The sequence below is a fragment of the Vanessa cardui genome, chromosome 1, assembly GCF_905220365.1.
Source record: "Vanessa cardui chromosome 1, ilVanCard2.1, whole genome shotgun sequence".
NCBI classification, from domain to species: Eukaryota; Metazoa; Arthropoda; class Insecta; order Lepidoptera; family Nymphalidae; genus Vanessa; species Vanessa cardui.
Window position 1 is genome coordinate 7,730,515 of NC_061123.1, and position 17,678 is coordinate 7,748,192.

A 17,678-nucleotide genomic window follows, 5' to 3' on the forward strand; every position below is an offset into this window, starting at 1 on the left:
TTTAATTCTCTATAACCCTTTATTTCCGATTAAAATGTAATTGTCGATTTTATTTTATCTATGCTTACATATACGTGTATTTAATCTGTATAAAATAAAATATGATCTGTGACATTAACAATTTTATATAGTCAAATTGAAGTACATACATCTAAGTCTTAGTCAAGTAGTTAACATATTACATAATAAAAGTATTCAAATCTAACACGAGATACTTAAAATTTAACTACTATTCGTCATCATTAAAACTAATAGAATAATATTTTCAATAACCTAAGAGTAAAATTTAATAGCGATTAGGGATACATCAATATGTAAAAGTAGTTTTTTGATAAAATCTAAAAGTAAAATTAGGTAAAATACTTTGAATATGTCAAACGAGATATAACTAAAAAGGTACAGATAAAGGCTCGTTAGTCACCTATCACGTGATCAAGATGGCGCTCAGTCGGCGGGCGCGGGGGCGTGGGGCGCGGGGGGCGCGCTGGCGGGCAGCGGCGGCGGCGCGTCGGCGAGCGGCAGCGGCTTGGCCACGCCGATGCGAACGACGCCGCGCGGCGCGCCCTTCAGAGCCGCCACAGCCTGCTCCAGGCTTGCGTTCTCCAGGTTCTGGAGACACACGTATACAGTACAGTCGACGTAAGAAAAGATTCGCCACCTTAACATCTATTTTCGTGAACAAAAGTTTGCCCAGTGATTAGAACGCGTGCATCTTAACCGATGATCGCGAGTTCAAACCCAAGCAATAACCACTATATATATGTGCTTAATTTGTGTTTATAATTCATCTCGTGCTCGGCGGTGAAGGAAAACATCGTGAGAAAACCTGCATGTTTCTAATTTCATCGAAATTCAGCCACATGTACATTCCACCAACCCGCATTGGAACAGCGTGGTGGAAAATGTTCCAAACCCTCTCCTTAACGGAAAAGAAGGCCTTATCCTAGCAGTGGGAAATTTACGGGCTTTTACTTTACTTTTTACTTACTTTACAGTATGAACGATAATCTACTTTGCTGACTGAAAATGACACATTGCGTCGCAATTATTTCCTGTTTAAATTCAAAAGGCGCTTAAGACTTAATAAAGGAATGAGTTTAAAAACTGACGAAGGTTTTCTTACTCTGACTGTACATAGCCTTTTTCACGAGACTTTTTAAAGGGATTATATGTTTATTGAAGGGATGCCAAATATTTATCAGTTACTTTAAAAAAATACTGCACGAAAATTTAGGCACTTAAAAAAAATTATAGAAAAATCCTAAATAAATATTTCTAAATTTCGATCTAAACTTTAATATGTATGTTATTTTATTCTTAAATAAAACACATAGAAAATATTTGCAGTAACAATGCTTTCTATCGATTGTATTGACTAAAGTTAGTAGTTGTCCTTATACACAATATACACACGCAGTTACACACACGCACCCGCACACGCATACGCATACGCACACGCACACGCACACGCACATGCACACGCACACGCACACGCACACGCACACGCACACGCACACGCACACGCACACGCACACGCACACAAGGTTAAAAATAGTCAGAAACTGAGAAGCGGCTATTGAAATGAGCATGAAGTCGATGAGTTTATAATAAACTCACCTGATCGTTTACAAAGAGTAGTCTGTCGCCGGGTATGAGCCGACCATCTTGCTGAGCGACTCCGCCGGGAACCAGCGATCGGATCACCACCAATGTGTGAGAGGGCCGCAGGGGGTCTTGGTAATCCAAGATAGAGAATCCAAGGCCGCGTTCCCCTTTCACTAATTCTGCGAAATCATTAAGATATAGGTGGGGTTATTGTATTTAGATAAATAATTTTGTAGATTAAGAATTAATACCGTATCATTATTTTTCACCATGCATCAAAATTATAATTCTTATCACTGATAATACATAATCGTATCATAAATGATTTGATTACAATAGAATATGATTCATAAATGTATAGTATTAATTAAAACTATTTTTAAACAATGACCGATCTATGAATATTCCTGATAATTCTCTTTAAACTAATGTCAGACTTAAAAACAGTGTTATCCTTCTTAATCGCGCTCATAAAATTTATCTCGCTAGTTATATCGCAGACATAATAAATTACACTAACGTAAATAATATTAACTTTATTATTATTTCTGATTAGAATTGAGGCGATATGGGATTCAAAGTAATTTATTGCAATTCAAAGTCTACTAAGTCTAGTGAGATTATTGATTGACGTCATAATAACAAATATTATTTTCCACCATTTCATATTTCCTCTGAACTGTTATAAAATTATAATCATTAATATACACATAAAACGAAACTGTAAGATTAATTAAATTGACAATTTCGTTTCTGTCAAATTCGTATAATGTTTCTGATTGAAATAAAGCTGGTTTTAACGGATTTGAATCGCGTATATTAGTTATTTTTAACATCCCGACGTTTCGAGCACTTTAGTGGTCTACCCGTGACCACGAACGCTGGATGTTAAAAATAATTAATACACGCGATTTATTTCAATGTGTAATAATCGCGAAAATTTATGACATTATGTTTCCGATTCCCAATCGTTAATAAAAATTAAAAAAAAAAAACATTTCTCTGTTACGAAATCAGCAACAATCTGAACTGTAGTTTCGAACATTTGATGATGAGTCATTCTATAATATGTACAAGCAAAATACCATTAACTGACTCATACACCAACTGATTCATAAATTCCAATCTTTAATCTTCGTAATTAATTAGAATTTTCATTTCTTATCTTTATTTATAATTAAAGATAAAAGAAATTGAAAAGTTTATATCAATAAAAGAGTTGACTTTCAAAATCAAAATAAATTTTATTCATGTAGGCTCTTTCAAGCACTTTTGAATCGTCATTTAACAATTAAGAGAAGCTATCACCGGTTCGGAAAGTAGATTCTACCGAGAAGAATCGGCGAGAAACTCAGTAGTTACTCTTTTTTAACATTTAAAAAATACAGTCATATTAGTTAAATACATATGTATGTAATGTATCCTGCCTGGAATTCAACAAGTAATAATTCCACGCTTTTTTATCATCTACTAAATCTTGTATCGAATAATATGCCTTTTTTACCAATGTATTTTTTACAAACGATTTGATTTTTTACAATCGAATGGCAAAGCTAAAAATGTCTGCGGAATTTGATTTTAGAAACGGATACCTTTCCCCGAGAAAGATTTATTGACTTTGCGCAGTCGGAAACTTGGCGTTATAAGCTTATCCCTACTCCTAGTGCACATACAATGATTATCACTGATTTTATCAAAGTGATCAAGATTACTGTAAACATACATAACATTATTCGAAATATATTGCATTACTTTAAAATTATATTAAAAAATTCTATGGTTATATATTTTTTGGTATGGTGTTACTGTGACTTTAATTCTTGTATTTGTGATAATTTTTCCATGTAGTCTATTTTTCAATCGATAAGCAATCATGTAGGTACTTGGAGGGTCTCACCAATGATCTGCACATTTTTTGGTATGGTGTTACTCTGACATTAATATTTGTATTTGTGATAATTTTTCCATGACGCCTAATTTTCAGTCGATAAGCAATCATGTAGGTACTTGGAGGGTTTCCATGAGGCCTATTTTCCAATCATGTAGGTACTTGGAGGGTCTCACCAATGATCTGCGGCTCGGAGGCCCACATGGCGAGGCCGGTGAGCGGCTCGAGGCTGCGCGAGCGCACCTTCCCGCCCGCGCCCAGCGCGCCGCCCTCGTCCGCGCCCGCGCCCGCCAGGCTGCCGTCCGACTTCGCCTGCCACCACGGGAATATTATAACGATTATAGCCTATTCCAATCGAAGTAAGACTAGGGGTACACAAAACATACACATAATAAATATATAAATATTAAATCGAGTTGAAACGCCATTTTTTTATGTACCATATGGTATACCTAGGATATACAGGGTTATTGGTAACTCGACGTATATCCGTTAGGAGGTGATAGGGGAGACTATTTGTAATAATTTTAACCCCCATATGCGTAATCCAAAAGTAAACCATTTTTGAGTTATCGCGTTTTTTAGTTTTTTTTTTCGTTTTCATAAAACAAAAGAAAAAATAGATTTTAATTGACCTTTTTTTAAATAAACTTTTGAAGTTGCATTTTTGACAAATTTTGAAAAAACTAAAAAACGTTACAACTCAAAAATGGTTTACTTTTGGATTATGCATATGGGGGTTAAAATTATTGCAAATAGTCTCCCCTATCACCTCCTAAGGGATATACGTCGAGTTACCAATAACCCTGTATAATATACGATCTCGACGTCATAAATAAATTAATACGTATTGTTTTAATTCGATGTCAAATTAGTTTCATCGTCTTTACTCATCTTCTGATTGGAATAGGTTATTAAATATCACATTAAACGTATACTTAGAACACTCGAAAAATTCAGGAAGAATTACGTTAATGTAGTATTAGTAGCAGGTAAATCAATCATATAAATTAATGAAATAAAAACAGAAAATGCTAGTTTTGTTATCTCATTCAGTGTTATCTAAGATGACAGCAAACGCCATGTTCTAAATGTAATTTTAAATGAAATAAATAAATTCATTGCTGACTAAGAAGACAATTATTTAAAATTTAACGAAACAACTTGTACGGATGGAATAAAAGTCGTTCATTCATTCATATTATTTCCACATGCTATATTATTTGATAGATGCATGTCGCAACACTAATTCATGCTATCGAGCTTTTACTTCTAACACTAGAAATCTGTACCTTGTCAAATTATAAAGATGATAAAAATCTTCATTTTGAAGATCACTGAAAAGTTAACACATAAATTGACACAGTGATTAATAATTTAAACCGACACCTCAAGAACTGAGTGGCATTATATTAAAACTTAATCTTTAATACAGCTTAAACTTAAAGTATATAAGTCAAGCTGTGTATCCCACTCTTCTAGATTGTTCTATAATGTCCTTCTGTGATAAAATTAATCATGTATGGCAGTGAAGATAGATATAAGAAAACGAAACTTTATATAGTAAATTTGAGTACAAATTAATTTTCATATTTTAGTTATTTTCAATAATGACTCAATTAGGGTTAAAGAAACTAGGCATTTTATTAAATGTCATATATAGATGTCATATTATATATATTATTTATTAAATGTCATATTACTATTATCATCCTATGTGCAGAGGTGACCTCAACGCATTAAGTGTTTATTTGTTCATCTCTCATATACTTGTGTCCTAGTTCTAGTGATTGTTGTAAAATGATATATTTCAATCGTTATTGTTTCCATATATAATCTTACAATAAGTTGGTGTAGCTATGAGTGATACATTGGTGTGGTTCGCTTGTATGTGTGTGTGTGTGTGTGTGTGTGTGTGTGTGTGTGTGTGTGTTGTGTACATAATGGCAGTGTAGTGTGGTGGTGGAATGGTTACCTTGACGAGTGTGGCGGCGGGCGGCGCGAGGTCGAGGGGCGGCGCGGGTCTCGGGCGCGCACACACCATGCACACCTCGCTGGACAGCTCCTTCAGGATCGACACCACTTCCAGGTGGTTCATGCCCAGAAGCCGGTGACCGTTCACCTCTGCAAAGACACCAACGGTACGTTATTAGTTTAATTAAAATTATAATTTAAATAAGTGTCACGGCAAATTTTGTCATTAGCACCATGCCACACGATGTCGAGTGTCTGTTTGTAATATTAAAATAGCTGTTTTTCCTCAATGAATATGTATATATACACGGTACATATACCAAAATAACATTTTTACAATTTTTGTCGGTCTATCTGCCTGTCTGTCTGTTTGTTTCGGCTAATCTCTAGAACGATAACTAGGGAGTAACCTAGGCTACAATAATATTTTTTTTTGTTATATTCAAAGGCGTACAAGGTCTCGGGCACAGCTAGCATATAATACATATTGAATATAAATAGTTCTCCCTCATATTTGAATTTACATAAATGTGCGTATCATATACCATAATAATTTTATTTTCATCCCATAAGATAAGAAGAGTGAAAGTGGTAGCCATACCTAGCAGCTCGTCGCCCGGGCGGTGCACGTTGGCGCGACCCACGGGCCCCTCGGGCAGCACGGAGCGCACATAATGGTGCGGGCGCACCTCCCGCCCCCCCTCCACATCCACGGTGCCCTCCAGCGAGATGCCCAACCCGCCGCCACCGCGCACCACCACGCCCACCACTATCTCCACTTCATCGCCTGCAAACGACCTTCTTGTAAATATCCTTAAAATATATTATGTAATACAAATACTTTTATATATCATTTACGAATTCATTCGCAGTTTATGTATGTAATTGGTGGTAGGGCTTTGTGCATGCCCGTCTGGGTAGGTACCACCAACTCATCAGTTATTCTACCGCCAAATAATAGTACTCAGTATTGTTGTGTTCCGGTTTGAAGGGTGAGTGAGCCAGTGTAACTACAGGCACAAGGGACATAACATCTTAGTTCCCAAAGTTGGTGGCACATTGACGATGTAAGGAATAGTTGATATTTCTTACAGTGTCATTGTCTATGGGTGATGGTGACCGGTTACCACCAGGTGGCCCATATGCTCGTCCGCCAACCTATTCCATAAAAACAAAAAAAAACAAAAAACTCTTAAAATGAGAGCACAACTGTGTAACAAATTACCATCATATATAAAAAATGTAAGCTCTGTAAACGGGTTCATGTCTCTCAAAATATATTTTAGAGCATACCCACTTTTGTAGCGATTAAAATACACACGGCTATTTTACTAAATTCTATTCCGTTAACTAAGTATCTATAAGGCGAATATATTTTTTGTTATTGTTACATTTATCATACTGTTCTCATGTAAGTGAATCTGTCTTTTTGAAAATCAATTCTTAAACCTCAAAATACGTTCAACAAACAGCATAGTTGGTTTCGTCCTCGTGTAAGATTTAGATGTAGTTTTATAATAATCAACTTAAGACAACTTAAGACGGAGTCGAGATGGCCCAGTGGTTAGAACGCATGCATCTTAACCGATGGTTGCGGGTTCAAACCCAGGCAAGCACCGCTGATTCATGTGCTTAATTTGTATTTATAATTCATCTCGTGCTCGGCGGTGAAGGAAAACATCGTGAGGAAACCTGCATGTGTCTGATTTCATCGAAATTCTGCCACATGTGCATTCCACCAACCCGCATTGGAACAGCGTGGTGGAATATGTTCCAAACCCTCTCCTTAATGGAAGAGGAGGCCTTATCTCAGCAGTGGGAAATGTACAGGCTGTTACTTTACTTTACTTTACTTTAACTTAAGACATTGAAACATGAATAAAATCCAATACCGAGTATAGCTTGCCACTTCCTCTTGATGGCGTCCTTCTGTTCGTTAGTGCGCGGCATCTCGAAGGCGGGCGCCTGTCGCGGCGCGGGCGGCGGCGGCGCGGGGCTGCGCGGGGGGGAGGGCTCGCTCTCCTCCACATTTGTTTCCAGTCTACGACATTAATTTCATTCATTTTTCATTCATCATTCATTGGTTAAAATCAATGATATTCTAATAAACAGATATGTAATATCCATACTAAACAACAGAAAAAAGTGTGCCGCGCCGGGGACTGTTTATTTCACATTTCGTTACAAGTAAAAAGGATAGCTTGATAAAAACAATAAGTAAAAGGGATAACTAGATGTTTTAATTACGCAAAACGTATTACTAAGTAATTATGCTGTATTATAAAGCATTACTACGTAAAACGACTTCAGGCAAACGTCCCAATTGGGACGTTTTCTAGTCTTCACTTTTTGCGCGTTAATAACATATCTGTTTACTAGAACATCATTGGTTAAAATCGTTTGTTTGATTAACTGCCTCGTTGACCTTGGCCAACTTTAAGAGGGTTCAATCCACTGTGTTGTGGGTTAAGAATTATTAGTATAAACATTTTAAGTATCTCGAGAAGCAGATGGCGCCGTTAGACTTGCGGCTTAATTTTTCCGATCACTCGAATTACATGACGATTTTGCCGTATGATTGAAATATGAGACTGCGAAATAAGGGGAGCATTTGCGTTAACAACTATAATATGACCGGAGCATTTTCCTTTGAAATTGGACACCGTGATTAAAATCCGTCGCTAGACTGACAGCGCCTACATCAGAATAGTTTTAGAATTAAATATAAAAAAAAAAATTATCATATATTTAAAAAACACAGACCTTTTAACATAAAATAAATAATAAAGTGTAATTAAAGAATAATATTAATTTTTTTTTTTTTTTAGTTTCGAAACCAAATAATTGAGGCCAACCCCCCAATAGAGCCGTAGGCCAGGGCACTCACGTGGTGGGCAGGTGCGTCATCTGTATGTCGTGGTCGGCCGGCGCGGGCTCGGGGCGGTGCATGTGCAGGAACGGGTTGTGCGCGGGCGCAGCCGCCGTCTCGCCCGCCGCTATCGCCTGCTGAAGCTGCTCGAACTTCGGCCCGCGGAGATATCTGGGAAAAAATTACCATCTTTATTTATATATCATTTACGAATTCTATAGCAGTTTATGTATGTACCATTAAATTCAATTGACATATCATTATCTCGAATGGTATGTAAAGTGACGTATGGAACGATTGGGCAAAGTAGTTTACAAAACTTAAGGAGTATTGGCCGAGTCGAGATGGCCCAGTGGTTAGAACGCGTGCATCTTAACCGATGATTGCAGATTCAAACCCAGGCAAGCACCGCTGATTCGTGTGCTTAATTTGTCTTTATAATTCATCTCGTGCTCTGCGGTGAAAGAAAACAACGTGAGGAAACCTGCATGTGACAAATTTCATAGAAATTCTGCCACATGTGTATTCCACCAACCCGCATTGGAACAGCGTAGTGGAATATGTTCCAAACCTTCTCCTCAAACGGAGAGGAGGCCTTTAGCCCAGCAGTGGGAATTTACAGGCTGTTATTGTATATCGTTGTAAGGAGTATTGTATTATACTTTAGTACAATATTAAGCACAAAATGCTCATCGAATGGAATAGGCTTATCATTAAATCATACATCCATTCAATATGTAACTCGTTTTGATAAAGATTTTGTTTACACCGGCACTCAGCCCGTGCAGTACCCACCTCTCAAGTTCCAAGGTGACGACGTTGCCGCTCTGCTTGAGCGCGTCGACGGCGCGCTGGTTGGACTTGCCGGCGAGCGACACGCCGTCCACGGCCACGATGCGGTCGTTGACCCGCACCTTCCCGCTGAGCGCGGCCGCGCTGCCCGGCGTCACGGACTTCACGAATATACCAGACAGCTCCTCCTTCTCGCACACGTAACCTTCAAACAATAACAACACCCATGTACGACTACAATCGTATACTTTTCACGACGAAAATACTTATATTAGGACACAAATTAGATGTAGCATCGGAAAATGCAATGGAATGAAATTAAAACCGATTACTGTCGATTTATACAACCAATAGAAATAGCTCCCTATCGCGCCATTCGACGCTATTCATCGCTATAGATTCACGCGTCAGAGAAAGCAAGTGCACGTAAATCGACGTGTCAAAGTGTCGAATATATAAGGTCATATGATATTACAAGTTATTACGTTTGTGCAAAGATCATATTCGCATGAGAAATAAATATTGATAATTTGGTATAGCGTAATCAATTCGGATGTGATCGGTTTTACGAATTTTGCCGATGCGACATCTAAGTTGTGTCGTACTATACACATAAAAATAATGTTTAGTTAAAACAAATGAATACGCGTCATCTATACTGATAATATAAATGCGAAAGTAACTCAGCCTGTCTGCTGCTCTTGCACGGCCAAACCACTAAACCGAATTTGGTGAAATTTTTAAGGTCGACCAACTCAAACAAAGGGATAAATAGTTTCAAACAAATTTAAGCTTTTGAACATTGTACCTGCTATTGTGATTCCCAAGCCATTTTCGTCTTTCTTCAATTGTACGGTAAATCGATCGACCTCAGGTGACTCTGCATCTGCAAAATATTTTGAATAGAAATATTATACAATATACAAAATATAGTAAAGAAAACGAAAATACTGACCAATTCAATAATTATAATCTGAAGCTCAAAATAAAGATACCATTTACGTACAATAAAACTATGAATGCAACGACAAATAGCTAAATACCTGATTCTGGCGGGGGCGTGATAGACGCATCGAAAACGAATCTCGACACGTTAGTGTTCAACGTGATCGGAGTGGGCTGCGTGTGGAACACTTGTTCGAAACCAGCTTCCATGAGGTAGCGGTCTAGAGCTTCAGGACTCGATAGTAATCTGGCAATAAAAAAAAAAACAAAATTAGCGGTGTAAACTAAATAAACATAGTATTAGTACTTTTTTTCTATTACTCTATTTATTTTTTGTTAATTAATAATTTTATGACTCAGTAATTCATCGAATTGTCATCTATGAATGCTTTATATAAGTTACTAAAAAAATGGTTATAAAAACTCAATTTTACAAAATATTACAAATTGTTTAAAAGCTCTTTCAAATATTGATCCATTCACTCAAGAAGAAGCGGACCACTGCATGTTTAAATATTTTTAAAAAATAGTATAAGCAGCATTATTATGAGTGAGTGATGTTCAAGCTTACAAGATATCTTATATAGGGTTCTTATATATTATCACTGCAATATACTATGTACTAGATGAAAAGGAATTATTCTGAGTAAGTGTAATTTGTATCGACGGAGGAGGCAATAGGAGCACCTGGCGGGCACGACGGGCGCGTGCGGGGTTCTTATATATTATTACTGCAATATACTATGTACTAAAAGAAAAGGTATGATTCATAATAAGTGTAAGTTGTATCGAGGAAGGAGGCAATAGGAGCACCTGGCAGGCACGACGGGCGCGTGCGGGGTTCTTATATATTATTACTGCAATATACTATGTACTAAAAGAGAAGGTATGATTCTGTAAGTGATAGTTGTATCGAGGGAGGAGGCAATGGGAGCACCTGGCGGGCACGACGGGCGCGTGCGGGGTTCTTATATATTATTACTGCAATATACTATGTACTAAAAGAGAAGGTATGATTCTGTAAGTGATAGTTGTATCGAGGGAGGAGGCAATGGGAGCACCTGGCGGGCACGACGGGCGCGTGCGAGGGCGGCGCGGCGGGCGCGGCGGGGTCCACGGCGCGCGCCACCACCAGCCGCACGCGCGAGCCCGACGCGCGCAGCACGCCCGCCACCTGCTCCGACCCCATCTCCACCAGGCTCACCTGCAAGCCACACCACACTCACACCTCAGCAATCGGATAACACACAACAAAACCTAAACGTATTACAACAACAACAACAACAGCCCGTAAATTCCAATTGCTGGGCTAAAGGCTCTCCCTTTGAAGAGAAGGTTTGGAAAATATTCCACCACGCTGTTCCAATTGTTGGAATACACATGTGGCAGAATTTCTATGAAATTTGCACATGCGGGTTTCCTCACGATGTTTTCCTTCACCGCTGAGCACGAAAAAATTACAAAGACAAATTAAGCACATAAATCATCATCAATCATCGGTTAAGATGCGCGCGTTTTTACCACTGGGTCCTCTCGCCTCTTAAACATATTACTTTTCCTCTTAAACCACTCTGTTTATTGATGGAAAACCTTAATAATGAATAGATCCTGAGCTATCGTTTGAATTTGTAATTTAATATACTATTTACAATAAAAGCATAGGGCGAAGTAACTTTCCTTTAATGGACAATTATGCATGATGATGAAAAATGAAATTTATCAATTTAACAGTATTACAAATAAATAAATCCACATATTTAGAAGCTTTCTTACGTCGCCGATTTGTAAAATGTGGTCGCCAGATTTGAGACGCCCATCGCGATCAGCCACACCGCCCGCGAGGATAGTTTTTACTATTACACCACTAGTTCGAGCCCCAATTATACCTGTAACACATCGCAAACAAGTAGATGTATTATATTTGTCGATGTTACTGTTTGTTTTGTACCATATCGGTTTCTATATATTTTTTCTATGTTTATGGTATATTTTATAATTAATGTATTGCATTAATACATTAATTATTGTATGTTACTTTCATACAATAATTATTTTTTCGAATTTAAATTTTATATATTGTCTGATTTAGTGCCGATAATTAGCAAGTTAGCAAGTGGAAATAAACATCAAATCTTATACAAAATTATTTTGGAGTAGTTTTTAGTTTTTTTACTAACAAGGAATACCTTTACACAAAAATGATTATTATTATTTTTAAATTAATAAGTACATAATATTTACCAAATCCAAGACCAGTCCCATCATTTACTAAATTGATAATTTCAACCTGAGCCCAATCCCCAGCAACAATATTAGTTGAAGCTGATATCAAAGAATCATCATTTCGGGACATATCCAGTAAGCCTCGATTCTGAAATTTCAATAGGATGGATTATTATACCTATTTCTGTTTCTTATAATTCATATATGTCAATTACTCAATCCAACTTAGTTAATATCAATCCTTTTAATAACCAATATTATCCATTCATTACATAGCTAATGCACTACCAATCTTGGGAACCAAGACGTTGTATCCCTTATACCTGTAGTTATAATGGATTACTATTATTTCAAACCAGAACACATTAATATTATAGCACTGGTGTTTGGCAGAAGAATATCTAATGAGGGGGTGGTACTTGCCCAGATTGGGTTATTACCCAGTTTACCAATGCATCTAAGATTTGGATAAATCCTTTTATTTGTGAGTTGCAATGTTGTGTATTAAATATTTACCTGTTTAGGAGACATATTGGAGTCTACAGAAGCAGAATCTAGGCCAAGTATACGCTCATTGTCAGAACCAAATTCCAAACTGTGTGGAGGTGACACTTGAGGAACTCTTTGTTCTTCTTCACCCTCATGATTACCATAAAGATTTTTTGTTTGTAAAGCTAAGTCACCTAAAAATTGAAAACCATTAGTTATGGTATGTACAGAAAATACTTCTTTGCATTCATAGTAGAAAAGTAAACTATTTTAATAATATAATATAAATGTTTTTACTAAGAGTAAAATAAAATATAAAGATTCTTCAGATAATACCAGCTGGAGTGATGTCAAAATCTCCTGGCAATATGGATGGATGATGAGCTACTTGAGTCGCAAGCAATCCAACTGAGTCATGAAGTGTAGCAATACTTTTTAATATAGGACTTTCCAAAAGATTTATAAGTAGGTTTAAGTCATCATTTGTTGCAGCCTAAAAGTAAATGAGAACACAAATTACTTTCCTTATTATATGTGTGTACTAAATGTGAATAATAAATAAATATCATAAATGTCACTATTAAAAATATAATAAATTAAGTATACTCTGTTCCAAACATAACAGGAAAAATATCAACAAAACAACATTTGACAGTAAATAATAGTATCATTGTCAGAGAGCTTGATTAATCTATGGATTTTGAAAAAATGTATTAAGAAGTATGTTATTCTAAGGTTTGTATTTTTTTCTAGTTTCATTGTTTGTAGAATTAATCAGTTTAAAATATGGCTAGGTTGACACAGTACACATACACTTGGTTTGAACTATTAATATTGGATGTGGAAAAACAATCTTAAAGAAATCTACATTTTTAAGTATCATGATCAACCATCACAAATATAGAGGAGTTTAAAATCGTAATAGCAAGTGAAAACAGTATTTACTTATTAAAATAAGAAATTATATTATAAGAATATATTATGACATTGTAATAAAAGTAAATAAATTGCTAAATATTATTTTTTTTTTTTCATGTTCAGGTTACCTTCAACTTCGGATCATCACTCTGATCAACGACAGCTTTTACACTTTCTAATTGCTGAAGAGCATTTGATATATTCACTCCAAGATGCATTATAGCGATTTCTAAAAAAAATATTTATGATAAGATTTGTGAAACGATAAAAATATTACAAATACCAAAGATTTAAAAGACACACAAATGAACCTTCTATTTATTAGAAGAGCCTTGAAATGCTTCACAGAACAAATCACATTAATTTACTTATATTAATGAAACATGAAACCAAAATATTTAATTAATAAATATCTTAGACAAGTTGAATTTGATTTTTTTGACAATTGACAGATTGCAGATTCTTTCAATCACTGGACTTTGACTTGGGAATTGAGAATGACGTTCTGCATCTGACATTTATTTAAATTCAAAGATATTGTACTATACAGCTTCAAGCGTTCATTTTATTAATCCTTGCCTATTATTACCATACGGTATATATGGTATATTTCATTCCAGATACATCATAAGGACATTAGACTTACTGTATAAATGTTGTTACTTAAAGGCTCTAAATATCCTGATGCATTTCATTAAATAATGAAGTTGCTCGCTAAACAAGTGATATCGCTTTGCGGAGGTTTAAAATTTTTTTACATTTTCAACTGTTTCTATTTGCATTGTTTGTATTTGTTCCATTAAAACATTTTTTAATCTATTTAAGTTTAAAAAGATTATTGCTTCTCGTGACACAGTGATAACTTAAACTAATCACTGTCGTTTGCGTAACAGAAAGGGAAACTGACTGGCGCTTAAAACACTACACGAACCCATGGAAGTAATATATACTATAAGTATAACTGGAAGGTTCACTGCAAGTTTAATGAAGAAATAAACTAAACCTTATTCGACCTACTTAAGGTCTACTTTCTTTTAAACTTTAAGAACGGTCTAGAGAGAGACCTACTTTTAAGGCGTGGTGTCTCTGTCGCACAGTTGCCAGTATATAATTTTAATACAGATAATAATTATTTAGCGGCAATTTTTTGGTAACACTTCCTGTCTACGATACAAACAAATATGGCGAATCTTTTGTGATTGCGGAAAGTGTGGAGTATTTTATTCATTTGTAATCGAAATCTCCTAAGTCCAATAATCTAATACTAAATGGTTCAAACTTGCATTGTGAACGGATGTAAAAAGGTGGCATATCCCGGTTGTGGGCTGTCCTTTCACATGTAACGATATTTTGTTTTAAAATACTAGATAGTGTATCCATTCGATTTCTAGGACATTATTCATATCTGTTTTATTCTGTGGATTTCAGATTTCCTAGTAATCATTTTTTTGAAAAAAGGTGGACTGAGGTATTGAATATATCTGGAAAATTATAATATACATATAATGGCAAAAATAAGACCTTGAATTTATTGTGGAATCGCGCAACATTAAGGCAGAAATTACACAAAACAATATTGTTTAGTAATTTTTAAGTATTCAGTATAATAAATAAATTGTTACGTATTTAACATGTTTTTTATTCATCGTGCTTTATTTTGTCTACACAATACACATCAAATTATTGCCCACTTCTACTTGTTGGATATCACAAGTCCTCAAACATACTAGTTTCTTGGATTTGCTGGTTTCCTCACGATGCCTTTCATTTTCTTCGTCATAAAGATGGTGGCAATTTTTATTATGAAATTAATGATAGGTAATTAACTTATAGGGACTTGAAAATGTTATTTGGTAAACCCAGAACCTATCGTATGAGAAGTGAATATTTTCAAAAAGTATCAGGAACTCTGAAATCATGGGTACAGTTTTAGAGAGAGACAGAACGCCTTACTAGTCGTTCTCTCTCGGCTCGCGTTTGGTTGGCAGTGAGCCTTCCAGTTATACGTAGTATATATTACTTCCATGAACGAACCTTTTTCCTTCCATTAGAAATTATCACTTAAAAAAGTATAACCCCTAAGTAGCAACAAGTTTTTTTACATTTTATATTTATTGAATACTTTCTGATTAGTTATTAATAAAAAAAAACAAAGCTTAATCCTACATACGTAACTTGTAGTATAATTTAATATTATTTACTTTTTTTTTTTTTTTCGAAATGTGTATTGCTGTTGGCCCTATTGGCCTCTACAGCGTCACCGGGTGGGGTATTTAATTTTCTTCAATAGGGGCTTATATATAGCTTTTTTGTTCTTTTTTTGAAACAGGCAATTTCGTACATTTAATTAATAATAAGGAACAGTATGTAACCAATGTATAAATATATTGGTGTATTTTTGTTTAATACTCTTAATTAATCAAAAATACGATTATGAAATTTTTTTTTGATTTAAAATGGTTGGTATTTCTCGAACATTGTTTCGCCAAATACAAAAAGTTACCATACTATTTATTTTAATTTATTACCATATTTTTATTTAGAAGTCTGTCGTAAATTCGTAATTTGAAATTTCTATTTATTTTATTTTTAAGCACGCAACCGGCAACACTATATTTTTGATACAATCACAACGGCCTTTAGTTTTAGATATTGTGATTTTTGATCAAAGATAACGTTGTTTATTGTTTGAAACAGGTAGTTGATTTGAGGGTATTAATGTTATTGCTCCAAATACTATAATAATATATTGTATTGATAAAAAAAAAACGATACTTCTACTTCATGATTAAGTTGTGAACTTTCATTCTATATACTGTAGAATACGTAAGTTTTACAAAAAATGGGTAATAATAGCGAAGATGATGTGATTGATCTTACATCTTCTTTTACATTAGTTGATCAACGCGCTTTAGCGAACGTTATAATTGTCCTCGACTGTGAAGAATCTTTCAATTCATCTTGGCAGACTGTATGTGTTGCTAAGAAACATTCAAAAGCTTTAACACGTTCTATCGAAAAGGTAAATACACTGACAGTAATTATGCATACAATATATTAAATATAAATCGATTTGTGATTAATGCCTTAACCCAAAAAAAAAAAATATATATATATATGTATATAGTGAAGTAGTAGTAATAGTAACAATATCTAGAACTTTCGACAAAGCTGAGTTTCACAGAAATCAGATTGATTTTGTATACTATATTGATTATTTGTTAGTAAAAACATTTAAAGAACCTAAATATTTTGTCAATATGTTTCAGAATTCGAGTGGATCACAAAAGAAAGATAAAGCAGGAAATATAAAAAAAAAAAAAAAAATTGGTGATTGTCCTATTTGTATGGATGAGCTTGGAAAGTGCCCAATGTCTTCTACAAATTGTGGGCACGTATTCTGCAGTAACTGCTTGGAACAATCACTAAAAATTGAAAAACGATGTCCTACTTGTCGAAAGCATCTTAAAGGAAAATTTGCATATCATCCTTTATACTTAAGTAGTGATTAATTTTTTAAGAAATTAACAAGAATTTAAAATGTACGTAAGGAGCAATTCTATTGCCATTATTTTTTTGAAAAAAAAATTGTGCTTTGGATTATGGCTTCCAGGCATACTCTTGTATTTTTAACATTAAGCTGCCAAAGAACTAACAATTCTCAATAATACAGTGGAATCAGTTTATTTTGACTTCATACATTGCCCCACCACCAACAATCCATATAACAAAATTCTGAAAAGATTTATTTTTATACTGATCTATCCCTATTTTAAGAAATCAATTATTTAACCAACATGATTTGAACTAACAACCTTGCTCTTTATCATGACCTTTCCAATCTTTGACTTGTGAGGATGTTATCTTGTTTTTGTATATTATATATTTTTTTAAATAAAATTTGTAATAAAGTCTTATATAGTCCAATTTTTATTCTATGCTTTTAATATATTTACTTTGTGTCAGTTCATGTCT

The 17,678-nt window shown here is 35.0% G+C and overlaps 2 protein-coding genes across 4 annotated transcripts; one reads left to right on the forward strand and one right to left on the reverse strand.

Annotated features, from left to right (window-relative positions):
* Positions 1–14: 14 nt before the first annotated feature.
* LOC124533111 (patj homolog) lies at positions 15–14,651 on the reverse strand. Of its 3 annotated transcripts, none has more exons than XM_047108384.1 (17): positions 14,350–14,651; positions 13,832–13,932; positions 13,122–13,278; positions 12,813–12,979; positions 12,315–12,444; positions 11,847–11,959; positions 11,135–11,277; positions 10,172–10,320; positions 9,937–10,014; positions 9,132–9,333; positions 8,355–8,507; positions 7,360–7,508; positions 6,069–6,254; positions 5,469–5,617; positions 3,670–3,805; positions 1,618–1,784; positions 15–609 (listed from the first exon to the last, which is right to left on the reverse strand). In XM_047108384.1, exons 2-17 carry the CDS (start codon positions 13,919–13,921, stop codon positions 445–447), a joined length of 2,334 nt encoding a protein of 777 aa, XP_046964340.1. In that variant the 5' UTR covers positions 13,922–13,932; positions 14,350–14,651; the 3' UTR covers positions 15–444. The 3 variants fall into 3 exon arrangements, with proteins under 3 accessions (XP_046964340.1, XP_046964260.1, XP_046964418.1); XM_047108304.1 differs by lacking the exon at positions 14,350–14,651 and adding an exon at positions 14,015–14,200; XM_047108462.1 differs by lacking the exon at positions 14,350–14,651 and adding an exon at positions 14,007–14,199.
* A 1,438-nt stretch (positions 14,652–16,089) lies between these two features.
* On the forward strand, positions 16,090–17,620 carry LOC124533723 (E3 ubiquitin-protein ligase RNF4-like). The gene is made up of 2 exons (XM_047109219.1): positions 16,090–16,725; positions 16,973–17,620. The coding sequence occupies exons 1-2, from the start codon at positions 16,546–16,548 to the stop codon at positions 17,213–17,215; spliced, it is 423 nt and encodes a 140-aa protein (XP_046965175.1). The 5' UTR covers positions 16,090–16,545; the 3' UTR covers positions 17,216–17,620.
* Positions 17,621–17,678: the final 58 nt, after the last annotated feature.